Source organism: Eptesicus fuscus, chromosome 4 (assembly GCF_027574615.1).
Source record: "Eptesicus fuscus isolate TK198812 chromosome 4, DD_ASM_mEF_20220401, whole genome shotgun sequence".
Classification (NCBI taxonomy): Eukaryota; Metazoa; Chordata; class Mammalia; order Chiroptera; family Vespertilionidae; genus Eptesicus; species Eptesicus fuscus.
The window spans coordinates 73,527,562-73,546,885 of record NC_072476.1 but is presented as its reverse complement, the minus strand read 5'-3'; the positions used below and the strand labels follow the sequence as shown (position 1 = coordinate 73,546,885).

Genomic DNA, 19,324 nt, shown 5'->3' with positions numbered 1-19,324 from the left:
TTACTGCCCACTGTAACATACCTGCCTTTTCTAAGCACAGGTTCCACTCTGTGTGCAGCTGTCACCTGACTCCCTTGGGTCACCCTCTGGAACTTAGGGCTTGGGGTACCAGCACAAGAAAGTGCTGATATTCTGGCTATTGCTATTTCTGTGACTAATAAAGTCTTTTGTCTCTAACTCAGGAGTCTTGTATATTCTGCCAAAATCCATAAAACTATGGCAGGCTAACTTGTTAGCATAAAAATAAGGTAGAATCTCAGACCTATCACAATTCAACACTAACTTCGATGTATCTTATAGAAAAGCAAACATACTTTCCTTTTTATGAGATATCTGAGGTCACATCTCAATATTAAATTCCAGCTTCCTTTAATTATAATTTGATTTACACCAGCTTACCAAATAAAGGGTTATAGTAAACTAAATCTGATACATTCTACTATTTAAAAAAAATCATGCTGTTCTATTTTTATTTTACTTCGGCATGTTTTTTACCTCTACACCGGCAGAGGCATCAAATACAGCCACTGCACCATCCAGCACTCTCAGGCACCGCTCAACCTCCAAGGTAAAGTCCACATGACCTAAGAAAGAGATGGAAAATACAACACTTAAAATCTTAAAACAAAAACAAAGAAAAAAATGTGTTACTCAGCAATCCCACTTTGGGGATATATCTAAAAGAATTGAGAGTATTGCCCTAACGGGTTTGGCTCAATGGATAGAGTGTCGGCCTGCGGACTCAAGGGTCCCAGGTTCGATTCTTGTCAAGGGCATGTACCTTGGTTACAGGCACATACCCAGTAGGGAGTGTGCAAGAGGCAGCTGATGGATGTTTCTCTCTCATCAATGTTTCTAACTCTCTATCCCTCTCCCTTCCTCTCTGTAAAAAAAAAATCAATGAAGTATATTAAAAGAATCTACACTAATAAAAGAGAAATATGCAAATTGACCGTACCTCTGCAATGCCCACAAGACAATCAGGAGTATGCAAATCAACCCAACAAAGATGGCAGGTTAATTTGCATATGCAGGTGCGGAGCGGCCGGGCAAGGCAGGACGCCTGCTATGAGGGGAGGGCAGAGGGCGGAGGGAGCTACAAGAGCTGCGCTCTGGCCGGAGCAAAGACTGAAGGCTCCAGCTGGAGTGAAGACTGAAGGCTCCAGCCAGAGCAAAGACTCCGGCCAGAGCGAAGGTGGAAGGTAGCAGCCGGAGTGAAGGCCTGGGTCTCAGGTGCCAGAGGAAAATGGGTCCCGGCAGCCAGGGGAAGGAAGGCCTATTCTTTATTAGTCACAGAAATAGCAATTGCCTTATACTCTAGTTGAGAGTATAAAAAAGATTATCTGCACACCTATGTTCATAGCAGCACTATTCACAATAGCCAGAGGTGGCAGCAACCTTAATGTCCACTGATGGATAAATGGTACATATACAAAATTTTGTATATATATGAAATGTGTTATCCATGTACAATGGAATACTATGCAGTCTTAAAAAGAAAGGATATACTATCATATGCTATAGCATAAATGAACCTTGAAGGACTTTATGCTAAGTGACGTAAGCCACTCACAAAACAAAAGATATTGTATGATTCTACTAATATGAGGTATGTAAAAGTAGTCAATTCCATAGCTACAGAATTAGAATGGTGGTTACCAGGAGTGGTAGGAGACAAAAAAGAATAGTTGTTTAAAGGGTACAGAGTTTCAGTTCTACAAGATGAAAAAGTTCTGAAGATCTGTTTCACAATACACTTGACACTACTTAATCATACACTTAAAAAATGGTTAAGGTGATAAATTTTATGATATTTTTTACCACAATTTAAGAAAACACATTCACAAACAAAACCCTGAAATGATACAGCATCACTGCTAGAACAGCACCATACCTGGTGTATCAATTAGATTGACTCTGTACCCCTTCCAATCAAACGTAACAGCAGCTGATTGAATAGTAATGCCTCTTTCTCGCTCTTGAGCCATGAAATCTGTCACTGTGTCTCCGTCATCAACATCTAATAAGGAAAAAGATGACATACTTATGCTTAATCACAAGAGCATTTTCTTGGTATCTGGTGTCTACCTAACAATTTAATTTTGCTTTAAAAAATTGTTCATAAAATATTTGGTTTAATATTAAGAGTCCTTAATCATTCTCTAAACAAATCTTTATTCTAGAAAAAGCTCTTTCAGCATGATTAGCAATTTTCCCATAAAAATAATTTTTCTGTAACAATTGAGATTAAAATATATTAAATATTTTAATTTTACTGAACCATATACCACATACTTCTTTCATTTTTTCCTTGTTTAACTTTTTTTAAACTTTTTATTTTTTAACGTTATTTAAGTTTAACTTTTAACTTTTAGTTTTCTTTATCTGATGCCCACCCAAGGCAGAGCAGTGCAATGAAAGAGCACAGACAGACCCAGATTTAAATCCCAACTTTACCACTTACTACTCTGTGATCTTGAGCAAGTTGCTTAACCTACTTTGTGAAATCAGGCTAATAAAGACAACCTTGCTGGGTTATTACAAGAATGAAATGAGACTATATATACATAAAGTACCTAGCTCAGTAAGTGTTAAGTAAATGGAACACTGTAGAAAAATCCCTCCCAAGTGGTCCTTAATAAACCCTTCTTATTACTAAATTTTCAAAAAAGGGGGGTGGGGATGGGTGGGAGGAATTTATTTATACAAATCCAAATAAAGTCTTGGTAGAACTTCTATAGCATAGTCATGAATAAAGTTCATCCTGACAATTGAAGAGGCCACTAAAATTAATTTGCAGTAAACTCTTTTTCAAAATTCATTAATTTATTTTTAAATTATAGTTATATTCAATATTATTTTTGTATTAGTTTCAGGTGTACAGCATAGTGATTAGACAATCATATACTTCACGGTGTTCCCCCTCGTTATTCCCAGTACCACCTGGCACCATACAGTCATTACAATATGACCAGCTATATTCCCTATGCTAAACTTTACATCCTGTGATTATTTTGTAAGTACCAATTTGTACTTCTTAATCCCTTCACCTTTTTCACCCAGCCCCCCAAGCCCCTGCCCTAAAATTCTTAACATATATTTTATCCTGATTAAATTTATACAGTAAAATAAATGGATAAAAGGCCTTCCAGACAAGATGGCATAGTAGGTAAATACTCTGTTTGCCTCTTTCCATGACATCAAAATTACAATTAAATTCTAGAACAACCATCACTGAGAAGTACCTGAAGACGAGCTAAACAGAAGCCCTACAACTAAGGATATAAAGCCATGTGGAGACTAGTGGGTGGGGAAAGACACAGCATGGGCAGGCCCCACACCCAAAGTGGTTCCCCCTGAGGAGCAAGGAGTCCCAGCTCAGCACCGGACTCCCTGGCCCAGGGCTCCAGCGCCAGTAATAGGAGGCCCCATCACATACAGTGTGAAAACCAGCAGGGACTGTGTCCTGGTGGGATGGAGGACAGCTGGAGACCGAGGCGCCCTCTCGAAGGGCCCACTTCCACTCACTCACTCACAAACACATTTGCCCTGGGCTCCAACACAGGGGCAGCAGCTCGAAAAGCATCAGGAACACCTGGGAGGAACTGAATTGACTAGCTTTAGGGTGAGGGCTGAAGGAGCAGGGGTCTGGAAAGCTCTTGGAGATGCAAGTGCTGGCAGGCGCACTGTGTCTTTGTTGAGCCCACCCCCAACCAGCAGGTATAGCCCAGGCAGGAACCGTATCTGTGCTCTCCATCAACCTGGCTAACACTGCTCGCCCTGCCCTGGTGATTACCTGAGACCTGCCTCACCCGACTTGTGCACCCAACCAAACCTCTTCCAGCAGCTTTTTTAAACAAGTGGTTCTGTCTTGGTTCGACCTGCAGACTTTCCTAAAATCTCTCAAAGGTCCAGAAACCCAAACAAGCAGCAGCTGGCCTTGCTGTGCCTGAAACCTCTGGCTAAGTGGCCCCAAGCCCGGCACAAATGGTGACTGTTCTCAGCTTGCATTGTAACTCCCATCCGGTGACCACAGTCTGGCATAAACAGTGACCAGTCTTGCTTTAGAAGTGACCACAGCTTAAACTAAGTGACCTCAGCCCAGCACAAGTGGAGCTGGCCTCAGCTCACATCATGGTGCCACCAAAGGGCCCCAAGCCCAGCCTTGTGGCAGACAGCCTAGCCTCTCCAAAACGCCTCTAAGCCCAGCACAAATGCCAACCACCACAGATTAGTTTGTAGCTCCTACCAGGTAGATCCAACCTGGGCACAAACTGCAGCTGACCTTGTCCAGCACCAAAGTCTCTCCCAAGAGCTTCAAGAACCACCACATCTGGTGGCCAGCTTCAGAACACAAGAGAGCACCACCCAACCAGCTCCACACACAACACACAAGAAGGGTGGACTCGGCCTTCACCAGAGCCCCACTAACATTTCACCTAAAAGAACTAGAAAAAGAACAACGAAGACCAATGTAAAAAAAAAAAAAAAAGTCCAATGTCAGAGGGAAATAATAAAAACTAGAGAAGTAAATGAAACAGAGAACAAAAAGACAATAGAAATATTAATGCAGCAAAGAGATGGTTCTTTGAAAAGATTAATAAAATTGACAAACCACCCTTTGGCTCAGTGGTTGGAGAAGAACACTGAGGAGGATTAGAATCTACATTTGAAATGCACTCTACTGAGAAAAGATTACAAGAGTCCAGAGAAATGGTTCTCAATACAGTGTACCTCAAAATCACTGCAGGGCTTTGGAAAAAGATAATCATTTTCACTTCTGGTATTATGGACCTAATGACCATAATTTGTAAATTTCAAAACAAATTATTTTACCAGTGATAAAGAAAGGCACTTCATAATGATAAAAGGGTTGATTCATCAGAGAAATATAACAATCATAAATGTGTATGAGTCAAATACACCATCCAAGCATCATACCTCAGACTTGCTGAACATCCAAGCCATACCAGACTTGTTGAAGCTTAATTTCCAGAGTGGAGTAAGGTCATGGTTATTTAAAAACAAAAAAATCAACAAAAAAAGCTACATGGGGTTTCAAATGTGAATGCCTGGTCAAGAACAACAGTTTTTGACATGTTATAATTAAAAAATAAATCCAAAACTTAGGTAAATACTACTACTACCACTACTGTGGGGTAAAAATTAACAAAATCCTTTATTTCTCTGCATGATAATTTGACCTCTGGTTACCTTTTTGGTTCTTTTCTTCTAGAAAACAGAAGTATGTCAACTATGTAGCTAGGCAACACAACTTATTGGAAAAATGTTGATTGGTAAGCTACACCTGAATTGGGAAGAACTATAAATGAATTATATATACCTGATGGAGATACATAGCTTTAGGTTTCCCTGAGTAGGGCACAGCATGTCCCTTGTGGGAAACCCTGAAGGTAGTCCATGGAGCTGGAAGAAGAGAGATTCATTTCTAGAGAGCAAAAGTCTTCTAAGCCAGAGTGCCTCCTATGAATCTTGTTACCTTGCAATTAAGCAATCACTTCTGGCCAAAGATGACAGTTCCCAGATAGCCATGTGAGCTGCTTTAAGAACTCCTACAAAAGAAACACCTGTTGCTGGTCTGCTGGTAAGTGATGGTTTCTGCCCTATAGCTTGAATAGGCCAGTTGCCCACACTCTGCCTAAGATAGTCTCATGAGTCTAAATATTTAGTTGAACCTAGAAAGACCCTTTTGTGGGTGTAGCAACTACCTTATTTTTACGTTGTGCTTTAGATAATAGTGCCTCCATGCCATACTCAAGATCTCTAGGTTGACGTCTTAATCAAAATATTTTCCAATGATGTTTTTGCTAACGGGGGATAGGGAGAGGAGGAATCCATTCTAACCTCCCAGTGATCTTGTGTATCCAGAATAGTACAATATTCTTTCTGTGGTGGTAGTTTTGCCTGCATCAATATGAGCCATAATTCCAATGTTACGGATTCTGTTTAAAAGGGAGGAAAAAAAAAGACATGTGTTATCAGGTGGACATTACTAAAACTGTAAAACCCAAATATGCTGTGCAAATTTTGAAGCTGGTGTAAAAACTAGAAAAATAGAAAACATATCACAACCACGGTATTCTGACAAAATACGTGTCAAAGAGCTAACTACAATCTTATGAATATCTTATATTTGTTTCTATGAAAAGTGTGCTCTTCCTACATTAAAATTTTTATCTTTCAATTGTGAAAATAGCTTTTAAGATACATAACATATATTTATAATAAGGTAGGGCAAAAGTAACAGAAATGAGAGCATTTACTAACAATGCTGATTAAGCCAGGAGAGAAGCCTGTAACTTCATGGCGGCCTATGGAAAAGACAGTATCAATGAAAAGACAATACTTACTTAGCTATAGGAGGATTGATGATGGAACGAAGAGATTTGATATCATTTCCTAGTAAACCTAATGAAAAAAGGTTTACAATTAAACTGTTTAGGAAATTTCCCTTTAATTTACAGATGAAATTACAATAATTTTAAGCAAATACTGTAATTCTAATTAAAGTAAAATCTAAGCTAAACAGAAGTCTCCTTTACCTAAAATTTATTTTCCTGAAACTTCTAAAGAAAGGCTATATATGCAAATAAAACAACGTAAAGTTTTTAAACATTAATTTCTAAATCACATCCTTAGAAAAATACAGATTTATCCCAATCTCTGCCACATCTACAATTCCATAATAGAGCTGTAGATTAAGAATTAATGCTCATAAAAATAACCTGAAGGCAGTATATCTTGAACTAAAGAAAAATATAAAATGCAGTCCTATAAGCCTGCATTGTTAAGACTTGAAAAGCTAAGAGTGATCCTCCTAACAACTGATGATGAATTTCTGTACAACTTGGAACTACCTTCCTTCAGTAATCCCAAGGACAAAATATCTTTTAGAGTCAGGCTGGAAGGCACTACTGAACAGAAGCTATAATAATCTAATACTTCTAAAAGGCCAAGTAGCATTTCTGGAATAAAAAAGTCCATAATGTCTTACTCTATGTTTAACTCCATGTTTAACCAGAAATGTACTAGAAAATCAGTTTACAAAATATTATTATATTTTATTAATAATATTAAAACAACAGTGCATTTACATTTTATAAATGTAATCTAGACCGTCCTGCTGTTTAAACCAGTTTTCCCAAATTTCTATAATAAGAATTCTATTATATTTTGGAAACCTCATGGAGGTGTGAAGATAGAAAGATAATCTGTATTACTATAGATAATTTTGCATGAGCAAAATACAGCAACTTAGATTCACACCAATAATGCAGGCCATTAAATTCACATGCCCTTACAAGTCACAAAGACAATCAGTATTTTTACTCTATTTTTCTCACGTGACAAAGATGTCTATTTAGGTCCTTTGCCCTTTTTTGATTGGGTTATCTTCCTTTTGTTAAGTTGTATAAGGCTCCCAACTTTTAATGGCCTCTTAGCTACCCTAAACTATCCCAGATAGACAGTTAACCAAACTACTCTCAAGAACCTTCAAAATAAATTATTCTGATAAAGCTCTATTGACAGAAAATTCTTTTGTATAAAAACCAGAAATGTACTAGAAAATCACTCTACAAGTAGACTCACCTGCTAAACTTTTGAGCCAGCTACTAAAGCTGACTCAACCTTTCCCTTCATTCGGCTTATTAGGATGGCCAACAGATGAAGAGCATGAATAAGTCTATTGGTATTCCCTCCTGACACCTATCGGAATACTCTCCACTCCTAATAATCTCAAGGAAATTGCCAAGAATTTGTAAAAGGAGCCACTATTTCCAAAGTGGTTGGAGCCCCCTAATAAGGGAGATGCTTACAAATGAGAGAGAGACTGGGGAAAGGAGAAAGGAGAAGGAAGAGAGGGGAAGGGAGAGAGGACAAGGAGGGACAGCGAGAGAAGGAGGGGAGAAAGGAGAAGATGAAGGGAGAGGTAGAGAGAAGAAAGCAAGCAAGCAATTTAAGTAAAATGAGAAGAATCTAACAGTATTACCTGGCAGGGAACTGTAACTTCTTCCATGAGTCACAAGTGGCTTTATTCTTGTTAAACTTGCTCTTATTCTAGAGCAAGACATATTCTAGTGAGGAGAAAAAGAAACGACATTACCTTTGTTAGCATGACTCATTACAGTAGTTTTAACATTATAACTACGCTTTGTCACAGGACAAAATACTTTGAATCTCCTTAAAGCAGTCCCAATTTATTAACTCCAATTCTTTTAAAAAGTGACAACCCAAATTATACTACAGGAAAGACAAAGAATAAAGTTAATACTAGTTGGCTATTTTAAGCTGACCTCAGACGCCAGTTCTCCTAGACCTGCAGCATTATCATCATAGAGAACGTGACAGAAAGACGAGCTCTCAGGACCCACTCCCAACAAGGGAATCAGAAACTGTGGAGATGGGGCAGAACAACTCGTGTTGTAACAAGCTGTCCAGGTGATTCTGATAGCTACAGTTTGAGAACCAAGATCCTGAAGTTTCCAGAGACTCATTAATGTTAAAAAGGTCTCTCACCCTGGCTACTCCTTAGTTCTTCTCTACAACTGCTAAGAGCTGGTGGGGGTCATGAACTCTAAAACTATTGGCTGTTTTCAGGATTTATAAAAATGCCTACACATTAGAATTACCTGGAAAGCTTTTAAAAAAACATTTGTGCCCTTGCTGGTTTGGTTCAGTGGATAGAGCATCCACCTGTGGACTGAAGGGTCCCAGGTTCAATTCCGGTCAAGGGTACATGCCCAGGTTGCGGGCTCAATCCCGAGTGGGGGGTGTGCAGGATTCTCTCTCATCATTGATGTTTTCTATCTCTATCTCCCTCTCCCTTCCTCTCTGAAATCAATTTTAAAAAATTAAATTAAAAAAAAATGGAGGTTGGGGAAGAAGGGGCTGGCATTTTATAAAGTTGCCCAGGTATCTTCGAATGGTCCCACATAGATACTGAATATTCTCCATCCCAATTTATACTTAGACCACTAGATACACATTTAATGGTTGACAATATATTTGGAATTGTTACAGTTAGAGTATGTAATGATTTGGGGCTGCCACAAACTGCCTTTTATATAATCATAGAATATAAAAGCTTGTGCCTTCTATATTATTTCTTCATTAGTTACCAAGTTTCTAGCAATAAAGCACTATTATCCTAAGAAAATATTTTAAAAGTAAAGAAGAAACTCAAAGCTATTAAAATTTTCACCAAGGTAATGGTCAAGGTAAGACAGGGTGTGTAGTCTGAAAGCATCAGCAATGAAAACACTGAAGAAAAACTGTAATTGTTTGTGCCACTAATGACCTCAAAATGGAATACAGAAATAGATATTCTTCAAAATGCTGCAAAGGTGATTTTAAAGCAGTAAAAAGAATTTATAAACTAACGATAAGGCATGCTTCTTCTTGGTTACAGGTTCTCCCATACCTGTAAAAAGATATATATATATGCGGGGCCTTTGGGAAATGAAGTTGTTTCAGTATATTTAATTTTACAAGAAAAAACTTACACAAATGTGCAAGCTGGATATTTTCTTATGATTCACTGCAAATATCCTCAAGTTGGACATCTTGGCCCTCTAAACTGTTATCCTCTGAAAAAGAAATATACAAGATTATAAAACTAAGTTTACATATTACATGTCAGTAATACATATATGTAAGTAAGGCATATGTAGATATGTGGTAAAAATGTATTACTTTGAAAAAGTAGGAACAATATTTTTAGCTATCAAAAACAATGCATTTTTCAGAAAATGGAAATCTGACTAAACATGAGGAATACAGTCCCAAGCTTAAAATGTTCCTTGTTCTTTTCAACATGCTTTTAATTCTTCAAAAAAATATATAAAGATAGTATAGAAAAAGATTATTGAAATTATAAAAATATATCATACCAACCAAAAATTTTATGTAAAATGTATAGCATTAATTATAGAAAGGTTAAGCATCTACCTGCATGTTGGTAATACAACTTTTTTACTTACCCGTATATTCTGATTTTTCTACCATAAATATGTAAAAAATATACAAAAGCAAGTCCTCTTTTAGCAAGTCCTCTTCTATAATTATAGAAACCAAGCATCTTTAGTTTTAAAACTTTTACTAAATATTCACTGTTTTTGAGTACACTACCAAAGCTATGAGAAATGCATGGAAACATTTGATTGGATGGAGAGACAAAAACAGATAGGGTTAAACCAGTGCCCCATGTTATGTAAGAAGCCATGTCAAATGACTATTATTCCTCTTAAATTTGCTTTTTTCTGTATCTTAAGACAGAAATATTCACTATCCATATTCAGGAAGTCACCAAACCCTTTTGATTTTATTTCCTAAATATATCTTGAATCCATTCCCTCTTCTTCTTTTATAACACCAAAGTGCGGGATGTTTGCAAAATCATGCACGTTAGATCTCCTCTAAAATAGAACAATGGATTCTAACATAACAGAACAGAAAAAGTTCACTAATATGATTTGATTTCACATTGCAACTAACCTTTAAGAAACTATCACTTGCCCAAGCCTACTATAGCGTCCACAATTTTCTGAAAAGATAATTAAAATAATCTTTCCTTTACCAATCATATATACATGTATGGATAAGGCTGAATCTTCTTACACTTCAACCAAAATTTTTTTTTAAAAGATGTATAGTAACATAAATACAGAAGCAGGAATGAGATGCCAGCTGTTTTCTACTAAATCAGACATTAAAGAGACTTACAAAACTGTAAACCAATGTAAAACACTCTTCAAACTATTTTTGTTTTGAAAAATGGGCATTTTTCATAAAACTTATTACTTACCTTAACATTTAATGAACGTATAACTTTTTAACGAGTGACTAAAATATTTTAACGTTTTGCTTTAATTTCTAATATTTGAATATCAATTATAACCCACATAAACAAACCTCTCTGGAGTTCTGAATCATTTTTAAGAGTGTGAAGGGTTCCTATAGACCAAAAATTTTGAGACACTTATTCCAACACCATGCTTCCGGAAGAGAATGCCCATCATTATTTTAGGTTATAGACAAAAAAAAAAAAAAAAAAAAATTGTTTACTAAATAAATATTAGAAAAAATAGCCAACAAATCCTGTGATTTTATAGACAGTGTTGTTTAAGATGATGTGAAATTAAATTAATTTACATAAAACAATTTATGGGGAAATGTTAAGTAAATAATATAATATAGTAAAATATTAAGTAAATAGCACAGGTGACATTCATCTAGGACCAGTCTTAAAAGGTAGTACTCAAATCACTAAAGTGGGAAATGCTGTTTTAATCCACTAACACATACCTTCAAATAAACAACATCTTGTCACCTCCTTACTTAAGGTTTTTAACATGGTAAGTCTATCCCCAACTACCTTCACAGCTTCGTACTCTCCGATTCCCTACTCTGTACTGGGGGGCTTTAGCCACAATTCCCGACACACCACGCTCCGACACCTTTACACCCGTGCGCGTGGCCGCTGCCTGAAAGCATCCTGGAATCCCCAAAGCCCTTCCCCGGCCAATTCCTGCTCAATCTTCAAGCTCCAACCTGGAAGCCTTTCCCAATTTCCCAGAGAGTTTTTAACACTACCGTCTCGGTGTTTTTATAACACTTGGAATTTACATTTATTCATGACAAATATGCTATTTACAAGTTCTCTCCACTACTGTGAGCTCCCCAGAAGGAGGGATCTTCTACCAGCGGTGCCTTGCACAATGCCTCATTTTTTTGACCTAGAGTCATTTGCGGCACCTCGGTGATTTTCTTCCTCCCTGTGGGTAGAAGAATGGTATCTTACCAGCGTTAACAATTGAGTTATTCATTCTATATCACCGAGGTATTCATTCATCCTTAGATCTTGGAGAATACTTAAGTGCTCACTGAAAGTTGTTTAACACCCGATGGTATGATTAGGGCTGTTGCATCCTTGAAGGTCAGCGGTGCCCGAGGCGGGCAAGGTCTTAGGCACGCGGGAGTCGCACCGAGCGGTTCGGTACCCACCTGGCATTCAGGCGCATCCCGGAGGCCAGCTTTTTCCCTCCAGGCTGTTGTGAGCGGGGGTCCGGGCCGCGCAAAAGCCTGCACAGACCGCACGTCGCAACGTCCGCCTACCTCGGGGAACGCCTGGGTACCTCCAGCACCGAACCTATAGCCTCTCGCTTCGGCCCGCACTGGCCCCGACCGCGGCAGCACACTACTTCCGGTGGTGTAACCCTCAAATGCCCCCGACCAACAACTTCCGCTCTTCTCGCTAAAGGCGGAGAACAGAAGCTCGGAACGAATGCGTGGAGCTTTCGCTGGAGTCGGTCGTTTTAGAAGTGTCCCTTTCCTGTCGCGAGTGGCGAGGAGTTGGTTCGCAAGTCTCTGAGACCCGAGAGTTGAGAGCTTCTTCGCGCCCGGGGGACTGCACCCGGCGGCCCGGCGGCCGTCACCATGGTGAGGAGGGGGCCTCGGGAGCTCGCGACCTGGGGCGTCAGAGTTGGTGGGGTCTAGGGTCCCCCGGGCGCTGGGGCTGGGGGTAAGAGGTGGTAGGCGGAAGTGAGATTCAGCTGAAGGGAATAGGGTAGACTTCGAGGGGTCGGCCCCGTGGAAGGAAAAGAAACCTTACCACTGGGGACACAGAATGGGGTATTTGCCAGACAGAGCACAAGACAGGATTCACGCTGTCAAATTCCTGGTTTCGCCACATGTGGCGTGGCCATCGGTGTCAGAACCTAGCGATAACCCTAGAGTGTAGGCATTAATCCCGCCGCCACCTCATTGTACTGCTGAGGAAACTGAGGGCATACCTTGGCCCTGGCCAAGCATCAGGTGAGGGGCGCAGTCCGGCTTACAGCCAAACCTGACTGCCGGACCCCACTACAACTGTAATCTGTTTCTGTGCAACAGGGCATTCCACATACCTTGCACAAAGTTGACCTGATAGCAGTTGAAAACACCACACCTGATGCATAGTACCTTGTTACTTAGCATTATTCTCCGTGGAGTTGGCTTTGTATCATTTTATTTTTGCAGTATTAAAATACAAATGGACTGGGGCTGCATATTTCAACAAAATTGTCATATAAACTAGGCAAAGGGGATCTCAGACATTGCTGGTGAAATGCAAAATAGTACAGCCACTTCAAAACATTTGACATATGTCCAAACAAAGGAAAAACTGGGAGGAAACATACCCATCACCGGTCCATGGATAAACCAATGGTGGTCTGTCCATACAATGGATACTGTTTGGCAGCAAAGAAAAGGAAGTGCTAATGCAACAATGTGGGGAATCTCAAAAGCCTTATGCTAAGTGAAAGAAGCTAGATGCAAAAGCTAAATATTGTAGATTCCATTTGCATTTCATTCTGGGAAAGGCAAAACGAGAGCAAAAGAAACCAGATTGGAGGCAGTAAAAGAGGAATGACCTCCAAGTGGCACAAGGCAACTTTCTGGGGGTTGGAAATATTTTCTATCTTGATTTTGGTGCTTAAACAAGTGTATATAGTTTGTCAAAACTGACGACTGTGTGAGCTCCTGAATCAGATCATCCTTTTTGTATAGTTAAGTGGATTTTCGACAGTTCCCTTCAGTGAACAGTAACTTTCACTGAGATTATTAGATGTATATCCTGATGCCTCATATCATCCAGGATCAAAATTTATTTAACGTACATCATGTCAATAGACTTAATACTGCAAGTGTTATTTAAGGAAGAGAACGTTTGGGTGAAATAGAATATTCTATATTTCATATGTTGCTCAAAAGAAATTAAAGTTAACATTTTTTGTATCGTTATAGCCACAAAACGAGTATATTGAGTTACACCGGAAGCGCTATGGATACCGTTTGGATTACCATGAGAAAAAGAGAAAGAAGGAAGGTCGAGAGGCTCACGAACGTTCAAAGAAGGCAAAAAAGATGATTGGTCTGAAGGCTAAGCTCTACCATAAACAGCGCCATGCTGAGAAAATACAAATGAAAAAGACGTAAGTGATCATTGGTTGTAGCAAGTTAATAACTTTTGAGTAATAGTTATTAAAAAAGATAATCTTGAATCTTTTCCCTTTTTGGTAGTATCAAGATGCATGAAAAACGAAACACCAAACAAAAGAATGATGAAAAGACTCCACAAGGAGCAGTACCTGCATATCTGCTGGACAGAGAGGGACAGTCCCGAGCTAAAGTACTTTCCAATATGATTAAACAAAAACGAAAAGAGAAAGCGGTAAGCAATAAAAAAATTAAGTCTTTTTTGTTCAGGAGAATTACTTAAAATCAAATTTGAGGGACGTGGGGGGGTTTTTTTTTTTTTGTGGTTTTTTTTTTTTCCAGTTTAATTGGAAACATGAAGTCCAACTATTCTCATTTAGATGTTGAAGTCTGTAAATTTCATTTTATGTAAAATGTTTAAATAATATAATTGCTTTCTCATCATCCAGCAAGCACATTTTAGTATTAGTTTTCTTGAAAATTAAATTTATTAGAAAATAACATATCTTTAGTTTTTAAAAAATTATTTAAAAACAAAGAGTAAGCAGTGAATCTCAAATTTAGTATTTTAACAGCCTCCTATACTTGACAGCTCCTAATACTGCGCTATTGTGAAGCATACAACTGCTGCTTGTTTATGCTGCCCTGCAGTGTGTCAAAATTGGTTTAAAAGTTAGATAGTGGAGCCCTAGCCGGTTTGGCTCAGTGGATAGAGCATTGGCCTGTGGACTGAAGGGTCCCAGGTTCGATTCCCAGTGAGGGGCGTGCAGGAGGCAGCTGATTAGTGATTCTCTTTCATCATTGATATTTCTGTCTCCCTCTCCCTTCCTCTCTGAAATCAATAAAAATATATTAAAAAAAAAAAAGTTGGATAGTGGGAAACATCCCCAAGTGATTGAACACAAATAAAAATTCAGCAGTTACAATTTTTTTTCTGGATTGTGCTTAGTGTTAAATTCTGCTGAAAACAGAGGAAAAGGCATATATACAATTTTTACTCACCTGCTGATAGATTGATAGAAGTCCAGGAAGCAGTAGGATATGTGGTAACTGTATTTAAAGAACCTAACAGTCTCCAATTTCATTTTTTAAGATGTTACTGCTGGTTTTTTTGTTATGGAATTATCCAAAATTAGAATGGTAGAACTTAGCACCAAAAGAAACTTTAGAGGTTATCTAGCTACCCCTCCTTATTTTACAGATGAAGAGATTGGAGTCTAGGAGTTTGTAAATCATCTGCATGGTCACGTGTCTATGAATTGGTAGAGTAGCCTCTAGGACCTTTGTGTTAGTAGTAAGTCCAGAATTCTTTCTACTGTCTTGCACTGCTTCAGTTTTTTCATAGAATTTAATGTGCATTCTAGGGAAGTACAAAATATCTGGTAATGATTTTGTCTAGTAATGCATTCTAAAAATCCATTTGAGGTAGAAATACAAAGATATTAAAAGACAGTCTTCCAGTTTTACACTTTTAGTAATAGGCACATATACTGCCTAGAGAAGTCATTGCCTTAATACAGGTGGTATTTTTCATCCATAACAAAGCTTTAAGATTTTTAGCTTAAGCAAACGATTTTATTTAATAACTATAGGCCTCATGCATGAAATTCATGCACTGGGGGGAGGTCCCCTCAGCCCAGCCTGCACCCTTTCCAATCTGGGATTCTTCTCACAATCTTGGACTACTGGATCCTAACCACTCACCTGCCTGATTACCCTAAACCGCTTCTGCCTGCCAGTCTGATCACCCCCTAACCACTCCCCTGCCAGCCTGATTGACATCTAACCGCTCCCCTGCCAGCCCAATTGACACCTAACTGCTCCCCTGCCAGCTCGATTGCCCCCAACTGTCCTCCCCTGCCAGCCCAATCACCCCCAACTGCCCTCCCCTGCTGGCCCAATTGCTCCCAACTGCCCTCCCCTGCAGGCCATCTTGTGACAATTTGGGGGCATCCATCTTGTGATGACATGGGGATGGCCATCTTGTGATGCGAGGGCGTTTGGTTCAATTTGCATATTACGTCTTTATTATATAGTGGCCTATGATGTACCTATTATATAGATGTACCTATGATACATAAACTAGTTTCAATTATTCGGGGGTTTGTGAGGAAACAGTGCAGACCTCTAGAAAACATTGGAGCCATGACCTTGTTGGTTAAGGAAAAAAGTGAATTACTGCTTTGTACAACTAAAACATGCGTGACTTCTTATTCCCATTGTCTTTTACTAACAATGTAAGTTTTAACTATGGTCTATTTTTAGGGAAAATGGGAAGTCCCTCTGCCCAAAGTCCGTGCCCAGGGAGAAACAGAGGTATTAAAAGTTATTCGAACGGGGAAGAGAAAGAAAAAAGCATGGAAGAGGATGGTTACTAAAGTCTGCTTTGTTGGAGATGGCTTTACTCGAAAACCACCTAAATATGAAAGATTCATTAGGCCAATGGTAAGTTTCTTGCAAGAGTGCAGTGGCTAAATATTAGTTCCTGTATTAAACTAGATAAAGTACATTACAGTTTCCTGAAATTCCTAAATTGATAACGAAATATAGGTTGAAAGACATTTTAAGATTATTTTTGTTATTTTAAATTAATGATAAAGGATTGCTTAGGACTTTCCCACTATCATCAAAATCTTGTCTTCAGTTTCATAAGAGATTTGAGATGAAAAAGAATTTTCATTACATTGTCAGTGAATCTTCACTTTTAAAAATGGCTTATTAGGATCTTCATTTTCCACATGAAGTAATTTTACTCATTCAATAAGTGATCTACTGTATGCCTGATTCTTGTTTGAGAGCAGTTAAAAAACTTGAGTAGGGCTGTTTTCAAGAGTCAATTCTGGTTTACTAAGGGGAGTAGCTTAATGCTTTGAAAACATTCAGTATGCAAACATTGCAAAAAGAAAGTTGAATGTAAAAGTGGGACTTTACTTTCTGTTGACAGCAGTAATGGTCAAAACCAGTCGGCCTATTCCTCCCCTCCCCCCTGCCACAACCAAATATAATTGAAGATACATTTTTACAAAAGCTTTTAAACAGACTGAATTATTCTCCCAACTGGGTATCCAGCCTGCTTAGAAAAACAAAGAATCAGAGGAAAGTTGGCAGTGTTACTCTAGCTCTCAACCTGAATAATTTTCAATGGATTAAAATGTCAAACAGCCTGTTTCTATAAATAAAGTTCTATTGGAACACAGTCATGCCTGTTCATATTGTCCATGGCTATTTTTTTTCTGCAGAATTTGAGTAGTTTCAACAGAGACCAATATGGCCTGCAAAGCCTAAAATACTCATTTAGGTCATTTATGGAAAACATCCTATCCACCCACCTCTAGATTACATTATGGACTCCCCTTATTTGATTTCATATTCATAATCTTCTAAATACATTTTGGTGATCTTATCAGTTCTACAGGGAGAAAACATGCCAGTCAGGTTGTTCTAGAGACTTTCAGTTGTTTGGCAGATATATATTTTATTGTGAATCAGATGGCATTCTGAATGGTTTCTTGCCACCTTGATTAATGAGTGCTTTACTAAAACTTGATTTAGTATCATTTGCTGCCTACCTCTATTTAGGTAATTCTGGCATTCCAGAGACTGCAAAGTGTTGTGGCTTTTTAACACGCAACATTCCTAAAGACCACATCGAGGTGACTGGGTGACTGGGGTCTCTTCCAGTCCTTGACCAGTGTCACCATCAGTGCAAAGAAAGCTAACAAATTCCATCATGGAAGTTAGCTGAGGTACTTAAAGACTTGGAATCAGAATGCTTAAATATGATTCCATCCATTCACCGTTTAACCTGTGAACAAGTCATTTAGCCTGCTAATCTTTGTTTTAAAAAAATAGGAGTAATTGTATTTATCCTGTAACTGAGATTTTTAGTCTGTAGAATTGTATTTTTATTTGATGCATTAAGATTTTACTTTCAACTCTTGTTTTTTGTTTTTGAGACTTGGAAAAGATAAGCAAAAAAAGACCATTGTTAACATTTTAGACTCAAACATTCTTGTGTTTATCTTACTAGGGCTTACGTTTCAAGAAGGCCCATGTAACACATCCTGAACTGAAAGCGACCTTTTGCCTGCCAATACTTGGTGTAAAGAAGAATCCCTCCTCCCCACTTTATACAACCTTGGGTGTTATTACCAAAGGTACTGTCATCGAGGTGAACGTGAGTGAGTTGGGCCTTGTGACACAAGGAGGCAAGGTTATTTGGGGTAAGTAAATTGGTTAGTGTGGGGATGCTGCTCTTGGAATCCTAAAGACAGAAATTTTCAAATTGACATAAAGTACACAGCAAATTGTCATGTGGAAGAGATAGATAAGTTCATACTTGATGTAAATCAGATTTAAATCTTTAGGAAGAATACTTTTTGTAGAAAAGGTAGTTATGAATATAATTTAACTTATTAGTTTGTTATATGAGATGTACTACATTGTTAGACTTTCATACTGTATTTAAAAAGAAATTAATTACCAGGGAAGATATGATTATAACTAAAAAATATTGGAAGAAATACAATAAATTAACCATGAGTGGGAGAAGGAAGGCATATATCAAACAGTCACACTCTTTCAGTGGTAATGAAAAACTAAAATGTCATGTAATTATAAATTCCTTTTCCTCATTTTCTTTTCTGCTTTTAGTGCCCAGATAGTCCTAAACTTGAATGTTCTTTGAAAGGGAAGAATCCTATATAATATGCCTTCTACCGGGAGTTCAACCAGGGGGGCGGGGCCAGCGGCCAGATCCCACCCATGCACGAATTCGTGCACTGAGCCTCTAGTATCTTCTATAACTCTTAAAAGTTTTTTTTTAAAGTTTTTATTAGCTAACATCCCTCTTTTTCTTCATTTTGTTTCCTTAGGAAAATATGCCCAGGTTACCAACAATCCTGAAAATGATGGGTGCATAAATGCAGTCTTACTGGTTTGACAGGCATTTCATACAAGTAACTTTGTAATTGTTGAAGACTATGCACCAATCAGGAAAACTCCTGTACTATGTTTCTGATAGTACTCCGGTACTATCAAACAGCTTACATGTCTGCAGTCATCAAGAGAATTATTTATTCTATTGTAAAGAACATTAAAATGGCCCAGTTTTATAAATTGGTCTTTATTTTGGGGTCTGTTTATCATGAAATTGAATGATTAAAAAAAGCACTTATAACAGTTTCCTACTTCATCAATATCTGTATTAGTAAGTGGGTATTCAGAATGCAGATCTAACATTTCTGGAAAAGCCAGTGTAGTTGATAACACCTTTTATCCTAAGAGTTAATGCACACTTAATATGGGGCCTAAGCTATAAAACGAT

The 19,324-nt window shown here is 38.3% G+C and overlaps 2 protein-coding genes across 3 annotated transcripts in view; one reads left to right on the top strand and one right to left on the bottom strand.

Moving 5' to 3' along the window:
- Positions 1–12,212, bottom strand: part of GFM2 (GTP dependent ribosome recycling factor mitochondrial 2) — a 42,108-nt gene extending 29,896 nt beyond the window's left edge. The window contains exons 1-7 of the mRNA XM_054715169.1: positions 12,025–12,212; positions 9,525–9,608; positions 8,012–8,096; positions 6,372–6,429; positions 5,866–5,963; positions 1,895–2,020; positions 496–584 (exon numbers count right to left, since the gene is read on the bottom strand). Of these exons, the coding sequence (XP_054571144.1) occupies positions 496–584; positions 1,895–2,020; positions 5,866–5,963; positions 6,372–6,429; positions 8,012–8,096; positions 9,525–9,584 (516 nt within the window). The 5' untranslated portion in view covers positions 9,585–9,608; positions 12,025–12,212. The remainder of the gene's footprint in view (positions 1–495; positions 585–1,894; positions 2,021–5,865; positions 5,964–6,371; positions 6,430–8,011; positions 8,097–9,524; positions 9,609–12,024) is intronic.
- Positions 12,213–12,334: 122 nt separating this feature from the next.
- Positions 12,335–19,116, top strand: NSA2 (NSA2 ribosome biogenesis factor). 2 transcript variants are annotated; one of them, XM_054715171.1, is made up of 6 exons: positions 12,335–12,459; positions 13,807–13,994; positions 14,083–14,233; positions 16,264–16,443; positions 18,029–18,155; positions 18,873–19,116. In XM_054715171.1, the coding sequence occupies exons 1-6, from the start codon at positions 12,457–12,459 to the stop codon at positions 18,938–18,940; spliced, it is 717 nt and encodes a 238-aa protein (XP_054571146.1). In that variant the 5' UTR covers positions 12,335–12,456; the 3' UTR covers positions 18,941–19,116. The 2 variants fall into 2 exon arrangements, with proteins under 2 accessions (XP_054571146.1, XP_008160160.1); XM_008161938.3 differs by having other exon boundaries at positions 18,029–18,221.
- The last annotated feature ends 208 nt before the right edge of the window (positions 19,117–19,324 follow it).

Bases quoted from the DNA above. Each gene is read 5' to 3' on its own strand.
- NSA2 (XM_008161938.3), top strand. The intron at 13,995-14,082 runs GTAAGTGATCAT...CCTTTTTGGTAG, and splicing joins AAAATACAAATGAAAAAGAC to TATCAAGATGCATGAAAAAC. The intron at 14,234-16,263 runs GTAAGCAATAAA...GTCTATTTTTAG, and splicing joins AAAAACGAAAAGAGAAAGCG to GGAAAATGGGAAGTCCCTCT.